The following is a 27237-nucleotide window of genomic DNA, read 5'->3' as shown; positions in this document are numbered from 1 at the left end:
TGGCCCATGGGCTTAGTCGCTCTACAGCACGTGGGATCTTATTAATAGTTCCCTGACCAGGAATCGAACCTGTATCCCTGGCATTAGAAGCTCAGAGTCTTAACAACTAGACCACCATGGAAATCTCACAACAGAGGGGTTTATTTTTCTAATTATTTTGCTTTGCAATATTGTGATGGTTTTTGCCATACATCAGTATGGATTGGCCACAGGCACACATGTGTCCCCCACATCCTGGACCCCCCCTCCCACCCCCCCACCTCCCTCCTCACCCAGTCTCTCCAGGTTGTCACAGGGCAGCTGCTTTGGGTGCCCGGCATGCTACATCACACTTCCACTGGCTATCTATTTTACATATGGTAATGTAATGTAATTCTGATTTTGAATATGATTTTATCCCTGATCTAGGAGACCAGGGCAGAGGAGTTAGGATACCTTCACGCGGTTGCATGGGAGTCACCGTGAATGGTCCAGGCTTCCCTGTCCTCCCCAGCATTTGACTCACCACCCAGCCACTCCCAGCATCACCACAGTCCTGTACTAAGGACCCTATTCCTGGATATCAGTACCAGCAAAGTCTCATGCCTTGATGTGTAGAGCAAATGACCGTGAGTTCCTTGCTTATGTCTCCAGACTGTCTTACAGGAATCAAAAACTCCCCAGCATCCTCCTCTATTTTGTATTCTGCCTCTGGAAAATAAACTGTTGATTCTAGAAAAGAGGGATAAATTTTTAGCAAGACTTAAGTTTGATTGGTGATATTGGTGATATTTCAACCCAGGTGGAAATGTACATAATCTTGACCTCTATATATTCCAGCTCTATGGAATATAGTAAGAATAGGAAATATCTATCATTAATTGGAGCTGGAGAGGTAGTGAAATTAAGTTTAGGAGGTTCCTTTTGAAATGTTAAAAGGGTTATCTAGCCCTGAAATGGGAAGGAATATCAGCAATTTGGTTTCTTTTTTGGAGGTCACATTTTAGGTTTTCTAAATAAAGATCACAGATTTCTGTGTTTTACTTTTAATGTTTATTTTTTTAAATGCTTTTAACAATCAGGTCATCTATTCATGAGTGTAAAGAAATCTTTTCTGCTTTATTCAACAAACATTTGATTCAACACTTATCGAGCAGACACCATGGGTAAGACACAGGGCTGAGAAAAATAAGCTACTCATACTGCTCTTAATTCTTAAAATAATATTCCCATTGAAATTTTATGAGCTGGATGTGTGTGTGTGCACATCTGTTACATTACCATTCTCTGTCCTGCAGTTTGGGATGTAAACACACACACGTAGGCATCATCAGGACAGTTGCTGTAATATGAGTATGCTGCTGCTGCTACTGCTGCTAAGTCGCTCAGTGTCCGACTCCTAGTGACCCCATAGACTGCAGCCTACCAGGCTCCTCCATCCATGGGATTTTCCAGGCAACAGTACCGGAGTGGAGTGCCATTGCCTTCTCCATATGAGTATGAATACTGGTCATTTCTTGATATGTACTATTTTCCTTGGGGTTTTAACCTCTGAGCCACCAGGGAAGCCCTTCCTTGGGGTTTTTCAATGTTTTCCAAGGCTTCTCATTAAGAATGCAATGTATAGTTGAAATACATGTGTTTGTTTTAAAAAAATAAAAATTTGAAGTGGATTGTTTCCACTCATAGAGTCAAGTGATGAACTGAAGTGACTTTCTGAACCAAACCACATTTAATAGGCTGAAATCTCTCCTCTGTATTATATATACATATATATAATATATGTATATATACGCAAACAGTGCTCAGTCCGCTCAGTCATCTCCGACTCTTAGCGACCCCATGGACTGTAGCCCACGAGGTACTTCTGTCCATAGAATTCTCCAGGCAAGAATACTGGAGAGGATTGCCATGCCCTCCTCCAGGGGATCTTCCTGACTCAGGGATCAAACCTGCGTCTCTTGGCAGGGGGATTCTTTACCACTGCGCCATATGCACATACACAAATTCTTCCTCTTGACAATGGACGCATGAGGAAAAATACTGTAGTTCACCATCCATTCTTCTTTTGGAACTACTATGAAGAGTTTGGGCTTCCCTTGTGGGTCAGCTGGTGAAGAATCCGCCTGCAACGCGGGAGACCTGAGTTCAGTCCCTGGGTTGGGAAGATCCCCCACCCGCTCGAGTATTCTGGCCTGGAGAACTCCATCAACTGTATAGTCCATGAGTCAGACATGACTGGTTGACTTTGAATTCACTTCACTTCACTACAAGTTTACCCAGAATTCAATGTTGAGTTATCTAGTTATCATATGTTAATTTTTTTCCCTTTAGTTTCTTGCCTAAAATGATCTCAACAGACACTGGTGTCAGTCTTTAGAAAACCCTGGTCCCGATTACAGAGGGAAAAGGCCGGTGATCATTTTCATTCTATTCTACCCGCCCCTGTGGTATTCTACTGTCTGGACATCTCTTGATTCAAAAGATTGTCATCATGGAAGAAGCTAAAAGTAATGTTATTAATGTTAAGTGAAAAAAACTGATACATTGGGACTCAGTTATCTAGTCATGTTCTCTATTTTCCCATTCTGAAAAGCCTGCTCCTATCCATCTATGAATCCAAATCCCATTGTATTTTTCAAGCCTCAACTGGAATCCTGGCTACTACGAAAAGCTTAATAGTTTGAAATGATGGTGATCTTTCTACTTTCTTAGCTCAGAACACTGGTTTTGGCATGCACCCTCACATGTAGCTTTCTTATTTGATTAATATGTTTAAGCATTATTATCACAAAACTAATGAAATACCTCTTCATTTGGTGGTGAGGGCAGTGTTTTCTATTTTTGTCTACTGGAGTGCCAAGCATGTGAAAAACAGTGTTTCTCAAATTGTGTTTCAAGAAAACTAGAACTTAAAGATTTCAAAAGATATTTCTTGGGTACAACAAATTAAAAAAAAAATCTATATTCTAATTTGAGAAAACTGATTAAACAAAGTTAAACAGATTTCTTTTCTTTTTTTAATTGAGATATAATTGATTTACAATGTTGCCTTAGTTTAAACAGGTTTCTTTGTAGAAGAGTTTTCTCCGGAACCTAATAAGCTAGTATGAATTATGATGCTTCAAAGGAGATATTTGAAAAGCTTCCTAGATTTCTTTGGTTCATGGAAAGTTTACTGACCATATTGTATAAATTGTATTCTATTTTCTGCTCTGCAGTTTCGGACATGCTGATATGGGGAATTCTTCAACGATTCTTATGGCATTTAACTAAGACTTCCTTCCTGATAGTTAAGTCACCCACTTCTGGGGGATATGCAAATTCTTTCAGTTCTCATGATAATCGATATGTCTAATTAACATTCAGATGTGAATACTAAAATTGTCTTTTAGGGCCTATTCTACTTTCACAAAAAGGAGCAGGAAAAAAGTCACAATCATTGGCTAATGACTTTTCTTTTTTAATTTTTCTGAGGAGATATTTGCTGAATGAATGAACCAATAAAGAACTGATGGATTCAAGACTGTTATGCAGAGCTATAACAGAACTTTGTGGAATGCATGCTAAAGTGAATCAGTTGGCTGGTACCCAGCAGAGTGAGGGATATATGAGATCCCCACCTGATCTGGTAGGGAACTCCCAGAAAATTGTGAGAACATGGAGCAAGCCCTGAGGATTAGCCATTTGGGGTCAAAGCTGTGCCATACTGAGTGTGCAGAGTACTGAGACTGAGGACTTGGGCATTTGTTAAAGTAAGCTTGGCAAAGTCCTATCTGTTTGTTTCACTCTCCTATATCCCTGAATATTCAAAGATCCTAAAAACAAAGAAAAATTACTGCTTTGGAAGAAAACTTATGACCAACCTAGAGAGCATATTGAAAAGCAGAGACATTACTTTGCCAACAAAGGTCCGTCGAGTCAAGGCTATGGTTTTTCCAGTGATCATATATGGATGTGAGAGTTGGACTGTGAAGACAGCTGAGCGCCGAAGAATTGATGGTTTTGAACTGTGGTGTTGGAGAAGACTCTTGAGAGTCCCTTGGACTGCAAGGAGATCCAACCAGTCCATTCTGAAGGAGATCAGCCCTGGGATTTCTTTGGAAGGAATGATGCTGAAGCTGAAACTCCAGTACTTTGGCCAGCTCATGCGAAGAGTTGACTCATTGGAAAAGACTCTGATGGTGGGAGGGATTGGGGGCAGGAGGAGAAGGGGACGACAGAGGATAAGATGGCTGGATGGCATCACTGACTCGATGGACGTGAGTCTGGGTGAACTCTGGGAGTTGGTGATAGACAGGGAGGCCTGGCATGCTGCGATTCATGGGGTCGCAAAGAGTCAGACACGACTGAGCGACTGAACTGAACTGAGGTGGTTTACTTAATTTGAAATCCTAAGTGATATGAATGTGTCCAGTGGCTTATGGAGCTTGGTGGAGGTATAAATGCCTGAAATGAACCCAGGAACACATTAATAGATTGTACCAATAGGAATCACATACCATCTTCAGGGTCCATAATTTCAGCAGTTGCCATTTCTGGAAACTCCAGTACAGCCTTGATAGGGTTTGTCAGAATGATCTGGAAGGTCTCTGAAGCCTCATATTCATTGTCTGATGGAATTCTCACTTTCCACGTGGCTGTAGTCTGTCTGGGATTGAACTGGACTTGTTTCTGGATGTTTCCTTTAAAATCTTTATCTGTTTTTGCAGTTTCATCTTTGGTTACAATGCCTAAAAAAAAATCAGGAAACTATGAATATAAAGCCAAGTAACTGAAGGGAGTTTTTTCACCGTGGGTTCTACTGTTGATGAAATGCTAACAGCACAGAAATTGCTTCTTTTAATGTTCCCAGCAGACACTTATGAGCTAAATATATATTTTGGCTGTGTGGCATGTGAAATCCCAGATCCCTAACCAGGGACTGAACCTAGGTCATAGCAGTGAAAGTCTGCAATCCTAACCACAAAGCCACCAGAAACTGCCGCTTTTGAGATTTCTTTTTGATTGAAATATAGTGGATTTACAATATTGTGTTAGTTTCCCATGTATAGCAAAGTAGTTCAGTTACATATATCTGTAATATATATTTCAGATTATTTCTGACTGTATGTTATTATGAGGTATGGTATATAGTTTCCTGTGATATACAGTAACTCCTTGTTGCTAATCTAGTTTATGTAGAGTTGTTTGTACCTGTTAATCCCATACTCCTAACTTACTCTTCCTCACTCCCTTCCTCCTTTGGTAACTATAAAGTTGCTTTCTATATCTGTAAGTCTGCTTCTATTTTAAATATAGTTTCATTATTTATTAGATTTATTATTATTTATATATATATATTTCATTATTTTTTTTATTTTTGGACTTCGCTGGTGGCTCAGACAGTAAAGTGTCTGCCCACAATGCGGGAGACCTGGGTTCGATCCCTGGGTCGGGAAGATCCCGTGCAGAAGGAAATGGCAACCCACTCCAGGACTCTTGCCTGGAAAATTCCATGAACTGAGGAGCCTTATAGGCTACAGTCCATGGGGTCACAAAGAGTCAGACACGACTGAGCGACTTCACTTCACTTCATTATTTTTTAGATTCTATACATAAATGATATAATACAGTATTTGTCTTTCTCTGACTTACTCAACCAAGTACAATATTCTCTAGGTTCATTCACATGGCTGAAAATGGCATTATTTCATTCTTTTTTAGTGGCTGAGTAATATTGTATACACATGTACTCACATATATATATGTACTACATCCTCTTAATCCAGTTGTCTTTTGATAGGCACTTGGGCTGGTTCCACATCTTGGATATTGCAAATGGTGCTGCTAGGAACACTGGGGTACATGTATCTTTTCGAACTAGAGTTATAAACTACTTTTGGCTAAAAGGGTGTGTCTAAGCAGAGGGCAGACATAAAGAGGAGTGACAAAAAAAGGGAACAGGCATTCACTTCCTTATTTTAGCACATGTCTACTGAGAGCATCTGATGTGCCACACTCTGCCAGCTGCTTGGGATTCAGAAATGAGTAAGAAAGTGCCCCAGCTCCAGAAAGCTCAGAGTCTCTGTAAGCAAGAAGAGGAACAGGCTGAACTGACTCCATGTGGAAAAAGAAGGAAACTCGATTTTGCACTTTCAGTGAGCTTTGGATTATGTGCCTGGTAGCCATGGGGATAACATACCTACAGCCGAACTGGCCTCCCAGACTGATAAACACCAGATTCCATAACAAGGTTTCCCGTTGCCAAAAACAATGTAATAATCCCATATGCAGTCAATCACCTTTGTAATCTTTATGGCACCCACTGGTGTAGGCTACAATGTATAACCAGCTGACCCTTCCGATTGTGAATCATGGCTGCAACCTGATTGTATATCCCTTTAACACTTTCCAGGCTAGGTTTAAGGAATCTGGGGATGTGGGCTTGAGCAGTACACTTAAGGTATATAAGGTTTTCACGAAAGTCAGTCCAGGTCCTTGGCTAAGAGGAGACTCTGCCTTGGGCCTGCTGCTGTAATAAACTGCACTCCACTATCTGCATCGTCCTTCTGTGTGAGTTGTTTCCTGGAATGCATGGCTATAACATCTGGACTCTAGAATCTGAACCCCATGGAGGTAGAGACCTTGGGCTGTTTGTTTCACTGCAGGACTCCTGGTGACTGCAACAGGGCTGGGCACTTTTGAGTTAATATTTTGTATCTGATCATTTCTGCAGTCTCTGGGAGTATTTATTGTTTAGTCTCTAAGTCGAGTCTGGCTCTGTGACTCCATGGACCATATCCCGCCAGACACCTCTGTCCATGGGATTTCCCAGGCAAGAATACTGGAATGGGTTGCCATTTCCTTCTCTAGGGGATCTTCTGACCCAGGGATTGAACGCACATCTCCTGCATTGCAGGCAAATTCTTTACCACTGAGTCACTAGGGAAGTCCTTCTGGGAGGATAACTATAGGTTATTTTCTCAGACAGACATTTAGTCATGGTGGCTTGACTTTTCATGTGTTTACTGATTTTTTTGTCTTTATCTACTGATGTGTTTCTTTTGTGTGTGATTAAAAAAAAGTTTGTAGTCATATTTTTTTAAAGAAAAACTTCATTTTTACTTATTTATTTATTTGGGATCTTAGTTCCCTGACCAGGGATTGAACTCATGTCTCTGCAGTGGAAGCGCAGAGCCCTATCACACTTGCTAGACTGCCAAGGATTTCCCCTATGTGTGACTTTTTAACCATTAAAAAAATCGAAGCATAATGGGTACTTTACAATGTTGTGTACTTACTGATTTTTGATGATAAGAAAATTGTTAGTAATTTTCCAGACAATTAGGGCACCGTTGGTGGAGATGGAGAGCTGGGACTGGATTTCAGCAGTGTTAGGAAATAGAAATTAACAAATTACTGAAGCAAATGACCAACAACACAGCAGTGTTAAAATGCCCACTGTGAGCAGTAAAGACTCCACCTTTCAGTGCAGGGAACATGGGTTCGATCCCTGTTCAGGGAATTAAGATCCAACATGCGGCACAAGGCAGCCAAAAATAAATAAATAAATAAATACATAAAAAAAAAATCAAGGGGCTTCCCTGGTGGCTCAGTGGTAAAGCATCTGCGTACCGATGTAGGAGACGTGGGTTCTATCCCTGATCCGGGAAGATGCCACATGACTCAGAGCAGCTAGGGTAATGCGCCACGACTCTTGAGCCTGGGCTCTAGAGCTTAGGAACCACAAATACTGAGCCCACATGCTGCAACTACAGAAGCCCATGCACCCTTGAGCCTGTGCGCCACAAAAAGAGAAGCCACTGCAAAGAGATGCTGGCATACAGCAGCTAGAAAGTAGCCCTCACTCGCCACAACTAAAGAAAAGCCCGAGCAGCAATGAAGACCCAGCACAGCCAAAAATTAATAAGTTTTTAAAAATCAAGAAAAATACTCATTGTGAGATACAAGGGTGGCAGATGGTATCCCCTCAAGACTGAATTGATCATCCCCTTTCCACAGAATGTTCAAAAAGTATTCGAGTATCATTTGGCTTTGACACCCGAATGAGTACCCAATGGAGCACAAACACCCATGTCTCCTCTCTTCAGGCCTCATTATAAGGTTTAGACTCTTTGAATGTGTGAAATCAGATATCATGGCCTGACACCAGTTATCATGAAAAAGCTTTACATAAAATGAGACTCACAGCTCCTTGTGCCACTGGCTTGGTCTCATTCTCAGAGAATCTGATCTCATGTAAAAGACACCCAAAGCTCTAACGTGTGAAAATAATTTCCAGGATAGAAGAGCTGGAGTTGACTTTTCAAAAGTGTTGAAGAAAGTCTGCATTAATCCTAGTTTGGTACCTGAGAATGGATGTCCAGTTTTGAAGCGCCTCCTTTGGCCCCATGTTGAGGTGAAGAAGATATGGAAGAGGGGTACATCCTCGGCTACACTTTATTTTTCTCATTTTAAAAAATTGGAGTATAATTGCTGTACAACATTATATAGGTTACATATGTACAATAATGTACACGTGCAAAATAGTCACAATTTTTAAAGGTTATTCTCAATTTATAGTTATTATAAAATATTGGCATTATTCCCCATGTTGTACAGTATGTCCTTTTAGCTTATTTTACATGTAATAGTTTGTATCTCTTACTCCTCTATCCCTATGCTGCTCCAACCCCCACAGATAACCTACTAATTTGTTCTCTGTATCAGAGTTGTTTATTTTGTTATATTCACTAACTTGTCTATATGCATAGTGTCTACACACACACACACATGTATACACAATACATCTTTATCCATTCATCTTTTGATGGACACTTTGCTTGCTTCCATGTCTTGGCAATTGTAAATAATGCTGCTAAGAACATTGGGGTGCATGTATCTTTTTGAATTAGAGTTTTTGATTTTTTCTAGGTACATACTCAAAAGTGGAATTGCTAGGTCATAAGGTAGCTCTATTTTTAGTTTCCTGAGAAACTTCCATACTGTTTTCTTCAGGGTTCAGCCAGAGTTTAAACAGAGCTAGTGAGCACTGCCATATACATTGTGCAGGCAGGTGGCTGTTTGCTTAATTTTGGGTCGGTACTGGCTACCAGGTGCTAAGGATATAACACTGAATCAGGTCCAGTTGCCACTACCGCTGAGGGGTTTACAAGTCTGTGGGGGAGACAAAGAGGTGATTTCAATTCTGATGTATGAAAGCCATGAAAGAATAATGGCAGGTAACATTATTGAGTATTCCATGTGTGCTAGGGACCATGTAAAGTCAAGGACCTTTAGTTCCTTCTCAAGGGCTATAGATAATATTCTAAGCCATATCCTGGGAGCTGCCTTATAGATACTGCCAAAAGGAGGAAGTCAACAACAAGCTGACCAGACAGCAGCAATGGCATAAGGTGCCACAATTCTGAGAAGTGGCCTCAATAAATGGAAACAAATCCACTCTGGAATTGAAGATTGAGGTTAAGTGAAGTTGCTCAGTTGTGTCCGACTCTTTGCCACCCCATGGACAGTAGCCTACCAGGCTCCGCCGTCCATGGGATTTTCCAGGCAAGAATACTGGAGTGGATTGCCATTTCCTTCTCCAGGGGATCTTCCCAACCCAGGGATTGAACCCGGGTCTCCTGCATTGCAGACAAATGCTTTACCATCTGAACCACCAGGGAAACCCCAATTGAAGATTAACTGTACTTAAAACAATCAAGACGATGATGGTCAGACCACTGACGACCAATTTCAAGAAGACTGTCAGAGCCGACTGGGCTGTTTCTTCTTTGTCGCCCCCTCCCTCTATCTATAAAAGCTCTTGTCCCCAGATTGTCAGGGGGCAGTTGGTCTCTGGACAGGCATCAGCACCTCCTCCCACCTCCACTGTTGCTGGTGTCGAAAATAAAGCAAACCTTTCTTTTCACTCACCTGGCTTCTTTATTGACTTTTGAGTGGTGAGCAGCGGGACCCTGTGTTCAGTAACAGGTTTTGGCACTCTGCTAACATTTAGACTACTAACCCCAGCATCAGGTAGGGTGAGGGGATTAGGAGGGCTTCCTAGAGCCCTGAGTAAGGTGTTTTATAGATTCTCTTCTGTGGTTTGATATGTTTGTTTGTTTGTTAATATTTATTTATTTGGCTGCATCAGGTCTTAGTTACATGTGGACTCCAGTTACTTGATCAGGGATCAAACCCAGGTCTCTTACATTGGGAGTGTGGAGTCTAAGCCACTGGAGCACCAGGGAAGTCCCTGATGTCATTTTAAGAGAACAAAATGATGGCATTTTAGAGAACAAAAGAGCTTACTGTAGTTTGCATAACAACAAATATTGGGTGACTACCATATGTCCCAGGCTGTTTTGAGGGTTGGCCATCACCCAAGATGTCATTCCTGCCCTTTTGGAGCTGGAAATCTGCTGAGGGAAACAGAGGACAGTTGGACCTGAGATGCCTGTCAGGGATGGTTAGTGCTCTGAAGAAGCAACGAAGCAGGGCATGGAGACAGTGTATAAGGAGATGCCGAATCAGATAGGAAGACCTTTGCACCTCTCTGAGGAGTTTAGTTCCTCTACAAATATTCAAATGACTCTGGCAAGATGGACAGTTTTTTCCCCCTGAGTCAGACAGGATATGAAAATACCTCTTGACATAAAAACCCAAATCTTTGCCTATGAGAAATGCCCAAGATAAAGAATTGTGGAGACAGAACCCTACAAGAGAAGGGAAGCGTGTTTCAGCTGAAATTCTTGGCAGAAAGTTCCACTGTGTGTTGATGAAGTAACCTCTGGGTAGTAACTGAGACCAAGGGCCATGCAGAAATCATGGTGCTCTCTGGCTGACCTCGTCTCCTAGAACTGTCCCAACTCAGACACCCCGAGCCTGGAGAACAGACCTGGGAAAAGCTTGCCTTTCCTTGATTGCCTGTTCTCAGCCATCTGCCTCCTGGCTTCTCTCCAGTGGTTTTGGCAGGACTCTAATTAGCCCCCAAAGGTCTCGGAAATTCACAATGCCCGCTTGTAAAATGAAGACATTTTATTGTCTTCTGTTTGTCTTCACAACAGATTATGAAAAAGATAAAATGATCTCTGAAATTTCTGGCAGCTAGAGATGTTATAAAAATGTAATGCATCATTAGAGCAATTACTGTTGATTATTAGTGATGATAATGCAATGTATTATGTAGGCATTATATATCCATCTACCCCAAAGAAGCTTAGGTCTTTGTAGAACACAGAAAAATTTCACACTGTACATATCTTGGAGGAATTTATAACCTAATGGCAGGGTGGAAACAATTATATATAATCAAAAGAAATAGCCACAAATAAACACAGTAATGTGTCATGTACTCATAAATAATTTTTAAAAAGAAATAGCTAGAACTGAGCATAATAATGTATTCTACGCTTAAAAACAATTTTGAAAGAAGCAAAGTGATTTGGGGACTGTGGTATATGGTTGTGAAATGTCTTAATTTTCCTAGAGTCCTTCAACTTGAAAGAGAAAGGGGGAAAATAGAAGAAGAAAAAATTGCCGTATATAAACCTGTAACTCACATGGAGTGAAAACCATGGCATAATTCCACACATTAATCTTTTAGAAGTTCCCCCAAATCTGTTACTGATTCTCTTCCAATCTATTTTCTTATACTTATTTTTAAGCCTTAATTTCATGTTTTTGTTACCTTTTGCCAACAACCAACTCAAAGTTACTTACTGATAGAGGATGTTTCTCCAAGGGATCCTCTGCGTGTCAGGGTCACTTCTAAGAACGTGGAGTCTTCATCCACAATGTAATACTCTTTCTCCAATGCAATCCGAGCCCAGGAGAGGCGGAAAGGTTGATTTGTTAGCTTATTTCCTCCTGTAATTGACAGGGGTCAAACAGGTGTTAGATGAACTATTGGATGAAAAAATATGAATGACTGAAGTTTGCATTTTGCTTCTGAAGTCAAGAGTTTTTAAAAGTAAGTGCTCATTTTTATATAGAGAGGAAAAGGGCTTTGCTTTTTTTTTTAGAGTGCTGTGAGCACCATTTAGAACCCTGTTTCTCCTGCTTGATGTGGGATTATTACTGTGGCTCTGTTCCTGAAAGGCCTAAGGCACCAGAATTCTAAAGGGCTTCCCTGGTGGCTCAATTTGTAAAGAATCTGCCTGCAGTGCAGGAGACCTGGGTTCAATCCCTGGGTTGGGAAGATTCCCTGAAGGGAATGGCAACCCACTCCAGTACTCTTGCCTGGAAAATCCCAAGGACAGAGGATCCCGGCAGGCTACAGTCTATGTGGTCACAGGAGTCTGACAGGACTTAGCAACTAAACTACTACTAAAACTAGGTAGCTTAATTTTATTTTTTAAAAGATTTTTTTTTGTGTGGACCATTGTTAAAGTCTTCATTAAATTTGTTACAATATTGCCTCTGTTTTATGTTTTGGCATTTTGGTGGCAAGGCATGTGGGATCGTAGCTCCCTGACCAAGGATTAAACCTGTGCCTCCTGCACTGGAAGGTAAAGTCTTAACCACTGGACCACCAGGGAAGTCCCAAGCTTGGTAGTTTTAAATTCAATTCACTTGACACCTCCATCCTTCCGTTGCTGCCTCCCTGGTTTGCTTCCTTTCTCCTTGCCTCTTTGCTTGGCTTTCTTCTTCTGCCCTCTGATTTACTACTTTGTATTATTTGTGTATCCATTTGTTCGCACACTGGTCTAGAAGTTCCTTAAAGACAGTGCCCAATTTATATTTTCTTATTTTATCACTATAGAAACCAAGTACTGTGTCTTGAACTCGGATGTGTAAAAGTCTAAAAATTATGCAAGTAGAGGGCAGCAGACAAGGCTATAAGGTCTCTATGTGATTTTGTCTCACCCACACTAGGTCACAGGTCTCTGCTGATGGTCAGCCTTATTGGCGATGTGGAATGTGTACATTATATAACATTCAACAAACTAAGATCATGGCATCCGGTCCCATCACTTCATGGCAAATAGATGGGAAGACAATGGAAACAGTTACTTTATTTTCTTGGGCTCCAAAATCACTGCAGATGGTGACTGCTGCCACGAAATAAGACACTTGCCCCTTGGAAGAAAAGTTATGACAAACCTAGACAGGATTTTAAAAAGCAGAGACATCACTTTGCCAATAAAGGCCCATATTAGTCAAAGTTATGCTTTTTCCAGTAGTCATGTATGGATGTGAGAGTTGGACCATAAAGAAGGCTGAGTGCCAAAAAATTAATGCTTTCGAATTGTGATGTTGGAGAAGACTCTTGAGAGTCCCTCGGACCTCAAGGAGATCCAACCAGTCCATCCTAAAGGAAATCAATCCTGAATATTCATTGGAAGGACTGATGCTGAAGCTGAAGCTCCAATACTTTGGCCACCTGATGCGAAGAACTGACTCATCTGAAAAGCCCCTGATGCTGGGCAAGATTGAAGGTGGGAGGAGAAGGGGCTGACAGAGGATGAGACTGTTGGATGGCAACACTGACTAGATGGACATGAGTTTGAGCAAGCTCCGGGAATTGGTGATGGACAGGGAAGCCTGGTGTGCTGCAGGTCTTCCTGCAGCAATAGAGTAGTAGAACTGGACAAGACTGAGTAACTGAACTGAATGTTCTAAAAAGACAATGTAAGCTCATAATAGGCGATGGGGGTAAAGAGGGAGCAACAGGCACCCTCCATGTGCCAGGCACTGAGCTAGGCAGTATAGTTTGCAAAGAAAAAAGAAAAAGCAGAAGCAAACAAGAAGAAGGAGACAGGAGTCAGTGAACAGGCACTGACCGGACCCACTAGGACAAGGAAAGCGCCTGGGTGAACAAAAGGTGAATTTTGGAAAAGGAATGATTTAAAAAGCAATAATTAAAATAATAACAGAGAAAAACAACCAAATGTGGAATTTATAGTTTGCTGAGTTTGAAAGGCATAATGCATTTATGTTTCACAATTATATCTTATTAGGTTGAAAAAAAGGAATCATACAATAAGTATTTTATCTAAATACTGTATTCAGGAATATTTCATTTTGATATAAATGATTTACTAATTCTTTCAAAAATACAATGATTTAAAAATTAAAATTAAGTTTTAAAACCCTAAAGAAGAGATTATACATGCTTGAAGACAACTGTGAAAATGAATTTAATAAAAGCAGATGCTCAAGTAAGCAAAATCAAATCCTGAAGGATAAAGTAGCAGCCATTGTCAAATGTTAGTGGTTTATGACCCTGAACTTGGAAAAAGATTAAACTAAATAAGATATTTGATCTTAAATATTTAATAATTACCCAATGAAAATGTGTAATATTACATATACTTTTGTTTCTACTACTCCATTGCCATTTTCAAATAGCTTTATTGTCGTAAGCATTTAGCTTCTATGGCTACCTGCCTAACATAACTTGATAATGTATTTGATATTACATTGTAATGTAATTACAATCAATTACAATGTAATTGATAATGAACTCTATAAGCACCTATTCGTCATGCATTTGGAAATAACACCTATAACTAACGATTGTCACAAAGTGTCAGTTAATGTCAATAGTCATTTGGAAAATGCTTCGCGGTGCCTCCTTGGGAGGAAATGTGCTCCTGTGAATTTTGACTTGATATATACAGTTCCAGCTGCATGTCCACAGATTGTAAATAGAATAGGTTTTTAAAATAGAGTTATACATTCAGAGAAAAGAGACTAACTTGAGATAAAAGAATTAGAAAATTGAAAAAGAGAAAAAGTCAAATTGCATATCAGACAGATCACCGTTTTCAACCCATCTGTCTCCCTTTGATGTTGGCTCTGTAGGTGGCAATTTAAGAAATGTGCTTTGTTAGCTGAAATATGCCATGTCCCCTTCCTGCACAAGAATATTGATTATTTCACTCCTATTTCTTTCGTGTAATTCACTTCTATTCGGTGATTTCTTGGCCTGCCTGGTTTTCTCCCTTTAGTGGGTACAAATACTGATGTTCTGGGACTGGGAAGGATAACTGTCTCCTCTTGAAATTTCCAGCTGCAAAGGTTCATGCCCATTCTTTTTGAGAAATGATTGGCTGTTTTGTGTATGCTCACATCAGGTTTTTCAGAAAAGAGTTGGCGAGGGTAACCCAGAGCAGACAGATAAGCTATCAGCAGCCATGGCTCTCGCTGTGTTCTCCTAAGGTACAGCAAGCTTCCTTCCATGCAATGCTTGTAAATCCCCTTCTTCAGTCTTTGGAAATCTGGGGGCAGGTGGTGGAGGGAGAAATCTTTGTGCTTACCCGCTGGGCAGGTGTGAGCCGCAGAGGGTGGCAGGTTTAATGTGTTTTAAAAAGAGATATTTGGTATATTCTTTTTGGAGCTGTCCCCAAACTGTTTTGATGATATATTTGGCTCTCCATTTCAAAGACTATGAACCCAACATGTTACTGCTATGGATAACAATACAAGTATTTTGTGCCCTTTGCCTCCTTCTTAGAGTTTTTCAATATGAACTCAGTGGAAGCAGTGTGGAAAAAAATACAGACCACGAGCTTTTCTTAGATTCTTTTGTATGCCTCAATAGGGGCATCACTATATGCTGCTTTTGGCACAAAAAAAATTACCCCCCAAATTCTCACAGCAAGACTTTAGATAATAATAGTAGTAAATTTTTAAAAGTTTCTCTTTGTTAATTATATGATTACACCAATCTACATACGTGATAAAAAGATACAGACCCAGTATATCAATGTCAGCTTCCTATTTTCCAATTGTTAATAGTAGGAAAGTAGAAATACACTGATTGCATGACCAGTTCTAATGCCGTTTCTGTTTGGGAGTTGGGGTTCCATATGGCTTAACTGGAAGAGAGAAAACATTGTGCCTTCCTTCTCTAGAGTGTACAGGATTCAAGGAAGATATAAAACATACTCTTCATTCGAGAGAATGTAATGATGTAATGTAATGTAATATAGCAACTTCCTATTTGGTGATCAGAGTAATCATTCTCATATTTGGATACAATCTAGATAGATCCATACAAAGTGTCCAGCTAACCTCCTGTATTGAACTAGAAAATCTTTTCTTCTAAATTTATCTCATGCTATTTTCTTTTCCCTCCCCATTGGAGGTGAACACTATATTTGATTACTATGCTTTAAGTCAGGGATGTAAGGGGTCTTTGTTCCCTCAACAATCTAGCAATTTTAAAAAGTTGCCCTCACCAGAGTTGTGATTTATCATTATCAAGGAGACACGTGTGACAAATTCCAGTTCCACCCACCAGACTAACGGGGGTGTGGAGGCAGCAAGAGGGGTCATGGCCCTCAGTATCCTGGAGAGCCAGTTGGTGCCTGACTAGGTACATACTACATCCAGGCACATCATCTGTGTGCCACATTTCATTTTCATGTTTCCGATTACTGACTGTGTGAAACAAACAATTTATCTGATTTCTAACGTGTTTATTTGGCAGTATCTTAATACAACTTTCCTTTCAGAGATTCTTCCCTCTGTGTTGAGATTGTTATGAGGATCAAATGTGATAATGGATGTGGAAGCTTTGGAAAAGTTTGAATTTCCCTCAACACAGCCTGGCAGGAATCTGAGTGGGCAGAGAGCCTCCTCCATGGGCAGAGGTCACAGAGGAAGAGGAATTCAGGCAGTAAGCTGGCCAGCTGGGCAGGTGGTCCTATTGGGTCAAACCACAGGAAATGCTTGTTTTCTTCAGATCAAAAATGTCAGCAATTTTGTGTAGCTCAACTTGACACGTAGCAAGGTGTCAGGGTGCAGTGAGAAGACAGCTGGACTCAGGGGAAGGAGTTGGAGGCTGCGGTCTTAGGGGCACCACTAACTAGAGGGGTAGCCCTGGGGGAAATGCTTCCTTCTCAAGACCCCATTTCTTCTTCTCTCAAATGAGCAAGTGGAATTAGAACCTTTCCTATCCAGTTTTAATGTTTCATGATTTTTCTGCTTTACCTTATTAGCTGGTACCATCACAGCTATAGAGAAAACATATTAATTTAGTATGTCCCAGTTTGGACAAACAATAATATTACTCGTCTAAGCTGGTGTAACTTGATACATTAAATGTGAGTGGTTAGCTCTCCTGAGCCCTAAGCACAGGCAAGGAGGAAGAAGTCTCTGGAAGGCACACAAACTACCTGGGCACAGAACTGCACTGGTTTATCTAGAGGCATGATCATCACCCCAGCTGCATATTATAACCCGGTCCTTTCGTATCCATTACCTCACATGAAAATCCAATCAACAGCAACCTTGAAGAAGGGCCAGCACGCTTGACATTATACAAATGAATCACCTGCCTGACAAATGAAGTACTTATGCTTCAGTAACTACGCCTCACTCGAGGTCACAGAGCAAGTCAATAAGTTAAAAAATAGGAGAAATTCTCTGCAATCTGGATCCTCTCCACCTCTCCATTATCTACTACTCTTTTGCTGCCTTGGAATGCATAAGCTAACTATACTAAGCTATGTGCAGCATGCCAAACTTATGGTGTTGTTTCTGAGTTCAGCTCTGAAAACTCCTATTCATCCTTCAAAGCCCAGATTGGGCATTACTTCTTGATGAAACTTCCCTGGGCGATCTCTCATCCCTGCCCTTTATATACATACTTCCTTGGTAGTGCCTCTCGTGGTACTGCAGTTAATTGTTCCATGTCTGACTCTCTTTCTATTGTATATTTGGAGTTGACTGTTTGTGGCTTTTCATAACGCAGTCCCTACCACATAGCATGGTGGTTTGGTGGTTTAATCACTAAGTTGTGTCTGACTGTTGTACTGTAGCATGCCAGGCTTCTCTGTCCATGGGATTCTCTAGGCGAGAATAATGGAGAGGGTTGCCATTTCCTTCTCCAAGCACATAGTACATAGCATGCTGCTGCTGCTGCTGCTAAGTCACTTCAGTCGTGTCCGACTCTGTGCGACCCCATAGACGGCTGCCCAACAGGTGCCCCCGTCCCTGGGATTCTCCAGGCAAGAACACTGGAGTGGGTTGCCATTTCCTTCTCCAATGCATGAAAGTGAAAAGTGAAAGTGAAGACACTCAGTCATGTCCGACTCTTCGCGACGCCAGGGACTGCAGCCTACCAGGCTCCTCCATCCATGGGATTTTCCAGGCAAGAGTACTGGAGTGGGGTGCCATTGCCTAGTTCCCAGCAATTAATTGGGACTCAGTAAATACTTATTGAATGGCTAAACAACCAAACTAATCAAAAAGATCACATGGACCACAGGCTTGTCTAACTCAATGAAACTATGAGCCATGCTGTGTAGGGCCAGCCAAGATGGGCGGGGCATGGTGGAGAGTTATGACAAAATGAGGTCCACTGGAGAAGGGAATGGTAAACCACTTCAGTATTCTTGCCTTGAAAACCTCATGAACAGCATGAAAAGGCAAAAAGATATGACACTGAAAGATGAGCTCCCCAGGTCGGCAGGTGCCCAATATGCTACTGGAGAAGAGTGGAGAAATAACTCAGAAAGAATGAAGACATGGAGCCAAATCAAAAACAATGCTCAGTTGTGAACGTGACTGGTGATGGAAGTAAAGTCCGATGCTGTAAAGAACAATATTACATAGGAACCTGGAAGGTTGGATCCAAGAATCAAGGTAAATTGGAAGTGGTCAAACAGGAGATGGCAAGAGTAAACATCAACATTTTAAGAATCAGTGAACTAAAATGGACCAGAATGGGCAAATTTAACTCAGATGACCATTATATCTACTACTGTGGTCAAAGAAACCCTTAGAAGAAATGGAGTAGCCATCATAGTCAGTAAAGAGTCTGAAATGCAGTACTTGGATGCAGTCTCAAAAACGACAGGATGATCTCTGTTCGTTTCCAAGACAAACCATTCAATATCTCAGTAATCCAAGTCTATGCCCCAACCATTAATGCTGAAGAAGCTGAAGTTGAATGGTTCTCTGAAGACATACAAGACCTTCTAGAACTAACACCCATAAAAGATGTCCTTTTCCTTATAGGGGACTGGAATGCAAAAGTAGGAAGTCAAGAGATACCTGGAGTAACAGGCAAATTGGGCCTTGGAATACAAAACAAAGCAGGGCAAAGGCTAAAGAGTTTTGTCAAGAGAATGCACTGGTCATAGCAAACACCCTCTTCCAACAACGCAAGAGAAGACTCTACACATGGACATCACCAGATGGTCAACAATGAAATCAGATTGATTATATTCTTCGCAGCTGAAGATGGAGAAGCTCTACACAGTCAGCAAAAACAAGACCAGGAGCTGACTGTGGCTCAGATCATGAACTCCTTATTGTCAAATTCAGACTGCAATTGAAGAAAGTAGGGAAAACCTCTATACCATTCAGGTATGACTTAAACCAAATCCCTTATGATTATACAGTGGAAGTGACATATAGATTCAAGAGATTAGATCTGACAGACAGTGCCTAAAGAACTATGGATAGAGGTTCATGACATTGTACAGGAAGCAGTTATCAAGACCATCTCAAGAAAAAGATGCAAAAAGGCAAAATGGTTGTCTGAGGAGGCCTTACAGATAGCTGAGAGAAGAGAAGTGAAAGGCAAAGGAGAAAAGGAAATATAGAACCACTTGAATGCAGAGTTCCAAAGAAGAGCAAGGAGAGATAAGAAAGCCTTCCTCAGTGATCAATGCAAAGAGAGAGGAAAACAATAGAATGGGAAAGACTAGAGATCTCATCAAGGAAATTAGTGATACCCAGGGAACATTTCATGCAAAGATGGGCACAATAAAGGACAGAAATGGTATGGAACTAACAGAAGCAGAAGATATTAAGAAGAGGTGGCAAGAATACACAGAAGAACTATACAAAAAAGATCTTAATGACCCAGATAAACATGATGGTGTGATCACTCACCTAGAGCCAGACATCCTGGAATGTGAAGTCAAGTGGGCCTTAGGAAGCATCACTACAAACAAAGCTAGTGGAGGTGATGGAATTCCAGCTGAACTACTTCAAATCCTTAAAGATGATGCCATGAAAGTGCTGCACTCAATATGCCAGCAAATTTGGAAAATTCAGCAGTGGCCACAGGACTGGAAAGGGTCAGTTTTCATTCCAATCCCAAAGAAAGGCAATGCCAAAGAATGTTCAAACTACTGCACAATTGCACTCATCTCACACAGTAGGAAAGTAATGCTCAAAATTCTCCAAGCTAGGCTTCAACAGTACACAAACTGAGAAATTCCAGATGTTCAAGATGGATTTAGAAAAGGCAGAGGAACCAGAGATCAAATTGCCGACATCTGTTGGATCATAGAAAAAACAAGAGAGTTTAAAAAAAAATCTACTTCTGCTTTATTGACTACACCAAAGCCTTTGACTGTGTAGATCACAACAAACTATGGAAAATTCATCAAAAGATGGGAATACCAGACCACTTTACCAGCCTCTTGAGATATCTGTATGCAGGTCAAGAAGCAACAGTTAGAACTGGAGATGGAACAACAGACTGGTTCCAAATAGGGAAAGGAGTATGTCAAGGTTGTATATTGTCACCCTGCTTATTTAACTTATATGCAGAGTATATTACGTGAAATACCAGACTGGATGAAGTACAGCTGGAATCAAGACTGCCAGGAGAAATATCAATAACTTCAGGTATGCAGATGATACCACCCTTATGGCAGAAAGCAAAGAAGAACTAAAGAGCCTTTTGATGAAAGTGAAAGAGGAGAGTGAAAAAGTTGCCTTAAAACTCAACATTCAAAAAACGAAGATCCAGTCCTGTCACTTCATGGGAAATATATGGGGAAACAATGGAATCAGGGACAGACTTTATTTTTTTGGGCTCCAAAATCATTGCAGATGATGACTGCAGCCATGAAATTAAAAGACACTTGCTCCTTGGAAGAAAAGCTATGACCAACCTAGACAGCATATTAAAGAGCAGAGACATTACATCACCCACAAAGGTCCATCTAATCAAAACTATGGTTTTTCCAGTAGTCATGTATGGATGTGAGAGTTGGACTCTAAAGAAAGCTGAGCACCAAAGAATTGATGCTTCTGAACTGTGGAATTGGAGAAGACTCTTGAGAGTCCCTTGGACTACAAGGAGATCAAGTTGCAGTCAATCCTGAAGGAAATCAGTCCTGAATATTCATTGGAAGGACTGATACTGAAGCTGAAACTCCGATACTTTGGCCACCTTATGTGAAGAACTGACTCATTGGAAAAGACCCTGATCCTGGGTAAGATTGAAGGCAGGAGGAGAAGGGGCCAACAGAGGATGAGGTAATTGGATGGCATCACCGACTCAATGGACATTGAGTCTGAGCAAGCTTTGTGAGTTGGTGATGGACAGTGAAGCCTGGTGTGCTGGAGTCCATGGGGTCACAAAGAGTCGGACATGACTGAGCAATTGAACTGAGCTGAACTGAAATGCCTCCTGGAGGAAAACTGATATAAGTGTAGATTTGAAGAATAGGATGAGAACTGCTAATAATTAACCTGTGTACAATCTGTAAATGTACTACTTCTATTGCCTTGCTTCATGAGAATGTAGATAATGATTTTAAAAATCTATTACTATAATAGTATAAACTGTAGTTTTATTCTGCATGCCTGCATGCCAGGCTTTTAGATTCTTAATTTTGAGTCTTTTCTTCTGCAAAATACTATGCATATAGAGTATGAAACAATCTTAAGTTTGATTGTTTTTTAAGTTTGATTGTTCTACGGAAATCTTTAACATGATAGAAAAAATGCTTTACATTTCTAGAGCACCTATTATTTAAACTTCTCATAGTCAGAATTCTTCTCATGTTCTAGAAACTGATCCCATGACACTGGTCACATAAATTTGTCCTTGATTGGCATTAGAAATGAGATAGCATAAGGAAAGAAGGAGGGAGGGAAGGGAGGAAGGAAGAAAAGAAAGAAAAAGACCATTTTCTGAAAAGCCCTAATGCACTGTACACTTTAGGAGGATGTAATCCCTTACTAAACCAAGTCGCTCAGCTCCTTATAAGTGTCCAATGACAGACAAGGGCATCAGTGTGACTATGTTAAGATCAGTGACAAGTGACTCAAATAGTGGACATAGCACCCAGAATCACCTTTTCTCCTAAGAAGAAAGAGATCATTTTTCACATCCCAACCCAGCTTATGAACATTGTGTGCTCAAAAGAGATACAAGACTGTTCCAAGAGCAATTTGATTCATACATATTATTACAGGAAAGGAGAAGCCACATGAAGTTTCACATGAAGAAAAAGGAGATCAAAAGGAAGCATCAAAAAGCAAAAGTTAAAAATCTCAAGTAGAGTTATACCATGTTCATGGATTGGAAGAATCAATATAGTGAAAATGAGTATACTACCCAAAGCAATTTATAGATTCAATGCAATCCCTATCAATCTACCAATGGTATTCTTCACAGAGCTAGACCAAATAATTTCACAGTTTGTATGGAAATACAAAAAACCTTGAATAGCCAAAGCAGTCTTGAGAAAGAAAAATGGAACTGGAGGAATCAACCTGCCTGACTTCAGGGTCTACTACAAAGCCACAGTCATCAAGACAGTATGGTACTGGCACAAAGACAGAAATATAGATCAATGGAACAAAATAGAAAACCCAGAGATAAATCCACGCACATATGGACACCTTATCTTTGACAAAGGAGGCAGGAATATACAATGGATTAAAGACAATCTCTTTAACAAGTGGTGCTGGGAAAACTGGTCAACCACTTGCAAAAGAATGAAACTAGAACCCTTTCTAACACCATACACAAAAATAAACTCAAAATGGATTAAAGATCTCAACGTAAGGACAGAAACTATAAAACTCCTAGAGGAGAATATAGGCAAAACACTCTCCAACATACACCACAGCAGGATCCTCTATGACCCACCTCCCAGAATATTGGAAATAAAAGCAAAAATAAACAAATGGGACCTAATTAAACTTAAAAGCTTCTGCACAACAAAGGAAACTATAAGCAAGGTGAAAAGACAGACTTCAGAATGGGAGAAAATAATAGCAAACGAAGCAACTGACAAAGAACTAATCTCAAAAATATACAAGCAACTCCTACAGCTCAATTACAGAAAAATAAAAGACCCAATCAAAAAATGGGCCAAAGAACTAAATAGACATTTCTCCAAAGAAGACATACAGGTGCTTAACAAACACATGAAAAGATGCTCAACATCACTCATTATCAGAGAAATGCAAATCAAAACCACAATGAGGTACCATTTCACACCAGTCAGAATGGCTGCCATCCAAAAGTCTACAAGCAATAAATGCTGGAGAGGGTGTGGAGCAAAGGGAACCCTCTTACACTGCTGGTGGGAATGCAAACTAGTACAGCCACTATGGAGAACACTGTGGAGATTCCTTAAAAAACTGGAAATAGAACTGCCTTATGACCCCACTGCTGGGCATACACACTGAGGAAACCAGAAGGGAAAGAGACACGTGTACCCCAATGTTCATCGCAGCACTGTTTATAATAGCCAGGACATGGAAGCAACCTTATCATCAGATGAATGGATAAGAAAGCTGTGGTACTTATACACAATGCAGTATTACTCAGCCATTAAAAAGAATACATTTGAATCAGTTCTAATGAGGTGGATGAAACTGGAGCCTATTATACAGAGTGAAGTAAGCCAGAAAGAAAAACGCCAATACAGTATACTAACGCATATATATGGAATTTAGAAAGATGGTAACAATAACCCTGTATACGAGACAGCAAAAGAGACACTGATGTATAGAACAGTCTTTTGGACTCTGTGGGAGAGGGAGAGGGTGGGATGATTTGGGAGAATGGCATTGAAACATGTATAATATCATGTATGACATGAGTCGCCAGTCCAGGTTCAATGCACGATACTGGATGCTTGGGGCTGGTGCACTGGGATGACCCAGAGGGATGGTATGGGGAGGGAGGAGGGAGGAGGGTTCAGGATGGCGAACACATGTATACCTGTGGCGGATTCATTTTGATATAAGGCAAAACCAATACAATATTGTAAAGTTAAAAAATAAAATTAAATTAAAAAAAAAAAAAGGAAGCATCATGGACTTGTAAAAATAAACTACTACTGATCACAGACCAGACTTTAGAGCCAAGTGTATGGACATGATATTGTAAGTGAAAGTGAAAGTGAAGTCACTCAGTCGTGTCCAACTCTGTGCGACCCCATAGACGGCAGCCCACCAGGCTCCCCTGTCCCTGGGATTCTCCAGGCAAGAACACTGGAGTGGGTTGCCATTTCCTTATCCAATGCATGAAAGTGAAAAGTGAAGTGAAAAGTGAAAAGTGAAGTCGCTCAGTCGTGCTCGACTCTTAGCGACCCCAGGGACTGCAGCCCCCCAGGCTCCTCCGCCCATGGGATTTTCCAGGCAAGAGTACTGGAGTGGGATGCCATTGCCTTCTCCGATATTGTAAGTGGGTTTGGTCAAAACTTGGAACCCTCCAACAAATCTTTAAATGGACCTCTGGTTGAGAGCTCTTTTTGAGGTTTGGCAAAACAATAATTAGGGAGGAAAGACTGAGAGTTAAAGTAAACCACAGATACAACTCTGTAGCAATCATCTCCATTGTTAGTCAGCTCTTTACAGAAACGGTCAAGCCAGAGAGCCAACAGATGTCATTAGCTTCGTTCTTGGCAAGCACTTACCAGGCGAAGAATATAAGCTGAACTTTTCCTTCCAAGGGAAGTCTTCCATTTGTCAGCAATTCCTTTTTGCCAGACCACCAATCAACAATTGCTAGATAAATGAAAAGCTTCCACTCAACTTACAAACTCTTGGGTAGAATATTCATTTTCTAGAAAGTAAAAGTCCTTTTTAAAATAGCACAAGCTATAAACAATCCCAGTGGTTTCCACTAAAGCGATCAAATGTCAAATCCATAAATCTTGTGGACCCTTAAGGAAAATAGAAAGGAAATGACTAGCAAGAATAAAAGATAGCAGAATAGGTCATAGCTCATAGGCCTGTGACAATCTGAACTGAATCCCTGATACTTGTCTATATTAATGGTAAAGGAAAATTCAGTTTAAAAAATCATTTACAGCATATTCTGAAAGTGGAAGTGTTAATTGCTCAGTAGTGTCTGACTCCTTGCCACCCTGTGGGCTGTAGCCCACCAGGCTCCTTGTGATTCTCCAGGCAAGAATACTGGAGTGGGTTGCCATTCCCTTCTCCAAGGGCTTTTCCCGACCCAGGGAAAGAGCCCAGGTCTTCGACATGGCAAGTGGATTCTTTACCATCTGAGCCACCAGGGAAAAATTATTTTGATGACTGTGGATTGTATGTATTATTGTTTGAATTATGTCACTGTGTAATTGGATATGGGATACGATTATATAATGATCAGGGGACATTTAAAATCGGAAAGAAATGTTGTAACTGGGCCAAACACACACAGAATAGTCTAGGCTTCCTGTCTTCTGTGACTTTCTCTCTTATTCCCTTTCTGATTGTGTGTGGTTGTGACTGTGTGTGTGTGAGATGTGTGTGTTTTTTTTTTTTTTTGCCAAAGCCCCTTCTCCTGTCTCTTTTATCTTACCCTGTTCCCATGTATCTGCCTCTCCTTCTATAGTTCTATTTCTTTATCTTTGTGTAAACATGAACTCTTCCCAGCTCTAGAACACTGGTTAGTATTTTATACACTCTATTTTTAAAATTTAAAACATAAGAAATTATTTAATAAGCAGCATCTACAAAGAAGTCTCTTACTTTACTCTTTGCCTTTATCCTGCCACTGGAATCAAACTTAGTATTTCCCTTGAAGTTTGTGATAAGAGCTCAAGGTAAATCTTCCTTATCTTTTGTTGATCAAAGAAACAGAAATGGGTATAATCTGTGAAGTCATTTCCAGTCTTTAGGTCTATAATTCTAAGTGAACATAATAATAACAATAATGCTAATGCTAATGCTAAGTCACTTCAGTCGTGTCCGACTCTGTGCGACCCCATAGATGGCAGCCCATCAGGCTCCGTCATCCTTGGGATTCTCCAGGCAAGAACACTGGAGTGGGTTGCCATTTCCTTCTCCAATGGATGAAAGTGAAAAGTGAAAGTGAAGTCGCTCAGTCCTGTCCGACTCCCAGCGACCCCATGGACTGCAGCCTACCAGGCTCCTCGATCCATGGGATTTTCCAGGCAAGAGTACTGGAGTGGGTTGCCATTGCCTTCTCCGAATAACAATAATAGTTTCTATAATTTTGCTCTTTTTAAAATAAAAAATGAAAACTCAATCTGAAAAGCACATAATTTCTTTGGAAAAGTATTTCTCGGAGTCTCTAAGGAAAAGAAACATTTTCCCACTAAAAGTGTATGACTTTTTGTCATATGACTGCCCCTTAAGCCAAGGTCCTTTCTTTGCCCAGCGTGGAGCCTCCATTGTTATAGTAGAGTAGTTCTATGGTTATGCAGAGTAGCTGGACTTGGGTTTCTCCAGGCAAGCCCAGGAAGAAGTAATGAATCAAGAATTAAAATATGATGGGGACTTCCCTGGTGGTCCAGTGGTTAAGACTGTGCCTTCCAATACGGGGGTGCGGATTTTATCCCTGGCTGAGGAGCCACATGCCTCGTCACCAAAAAACAAAACAAAACTTGAGACAGAAACGATATTGTGACAAATTGCATAAAGAACTTTAAAAATGGTCCACATCAAAAAATCTTAAAAATAAGAATTAAAATATGCTATTTCTGTGAAGACTACCCTTCCTACAATGATTATTTTCATCACTGCCCAGAGACTAGCCCTCTCCCTTCGTATCAGTAGTGGGTGACATGACAAACTGGGAAGAAGTTTCCCTGGGGAAAAGAGGAGAAATTCTTCTTGGGCCATGTGCATGGGTGCTAAGTCGCTCAGCTGTGTCAGACTCTTTTCGACCCTACGGACCTTAGCCCACCAGACTCCTCTGTCCATATGAGGCTGCTTTTCTCAAGCAGCCTGTGCACATGGCATTCCACCTGGGCTGACAGTTGCTGTGTCATCTGACTCGAGATCAGGGAAACACCACTTTGGGCAGATGATGAGATGATCAGAAAAAGCACTGGGATTTTGTTGGGGTGAATGAAGAGTTCAGCGGTTTCTGAACTTGCTTATCAGTTCTTTTAGACTCCCCATCAGTGAAGCTCGAGAAAAAGAGACACTGATTGACCCTGATGGTCTTTTCATCAAGTGAAGGTACTTCTATTTGCTTCAAAAATGGTTAGAACTTTTTGACAGAATCGTTTCTGTGATGGTTAATTTCGTGTTAACCTGGTGAGGCTATTGTGCCCAGGAGTTTGGTTAAACACT

General features: G+C 40.7%; 1 protein-coding gene across 1 annotated transcript in view; it reads right to left on the bottom strand.

Moving 5' to 3' along the window:
* Positions 1 to 27237, bottom strand: part of FREM3 (FRAS1 related extracellular matrix 3) — a 108233-nt gene that overhangs the window by 28201 nt on the left and 52795 nt on the right. Inside the window, 2 exon segments of the mRNA XM_024977562.2 lie at positions 4482 to 4712; positions 11686 to 11832. Of these exon segments, the coding sequence (XP_024833330.1) occupies positions 4482 to 4712; positions 11686 to 11832 (378 nt within the window).

The sequence above is a fragment of the Bos taurus genome, chromosome 17 (assembly GCF_002263795.3).
Source record: "Bos taurus isolate L1 Dominette 01449 registration number 42190680 breed Hereford chromosome 17, ARS-UCD2.0, whole genome shotgun sequence".
Classification (NCBI taxonomy): domain Eukaryota; kingdom Metazoa; phylum Chordata; class Mammalia; order Artiodactyla; family Bovidae; genus Bos; species Bos taurus.
Note: the sequence above shows the minus strand (reverse complement) of the source record. Positions and strands in the feature narration are given on the sequence as shown.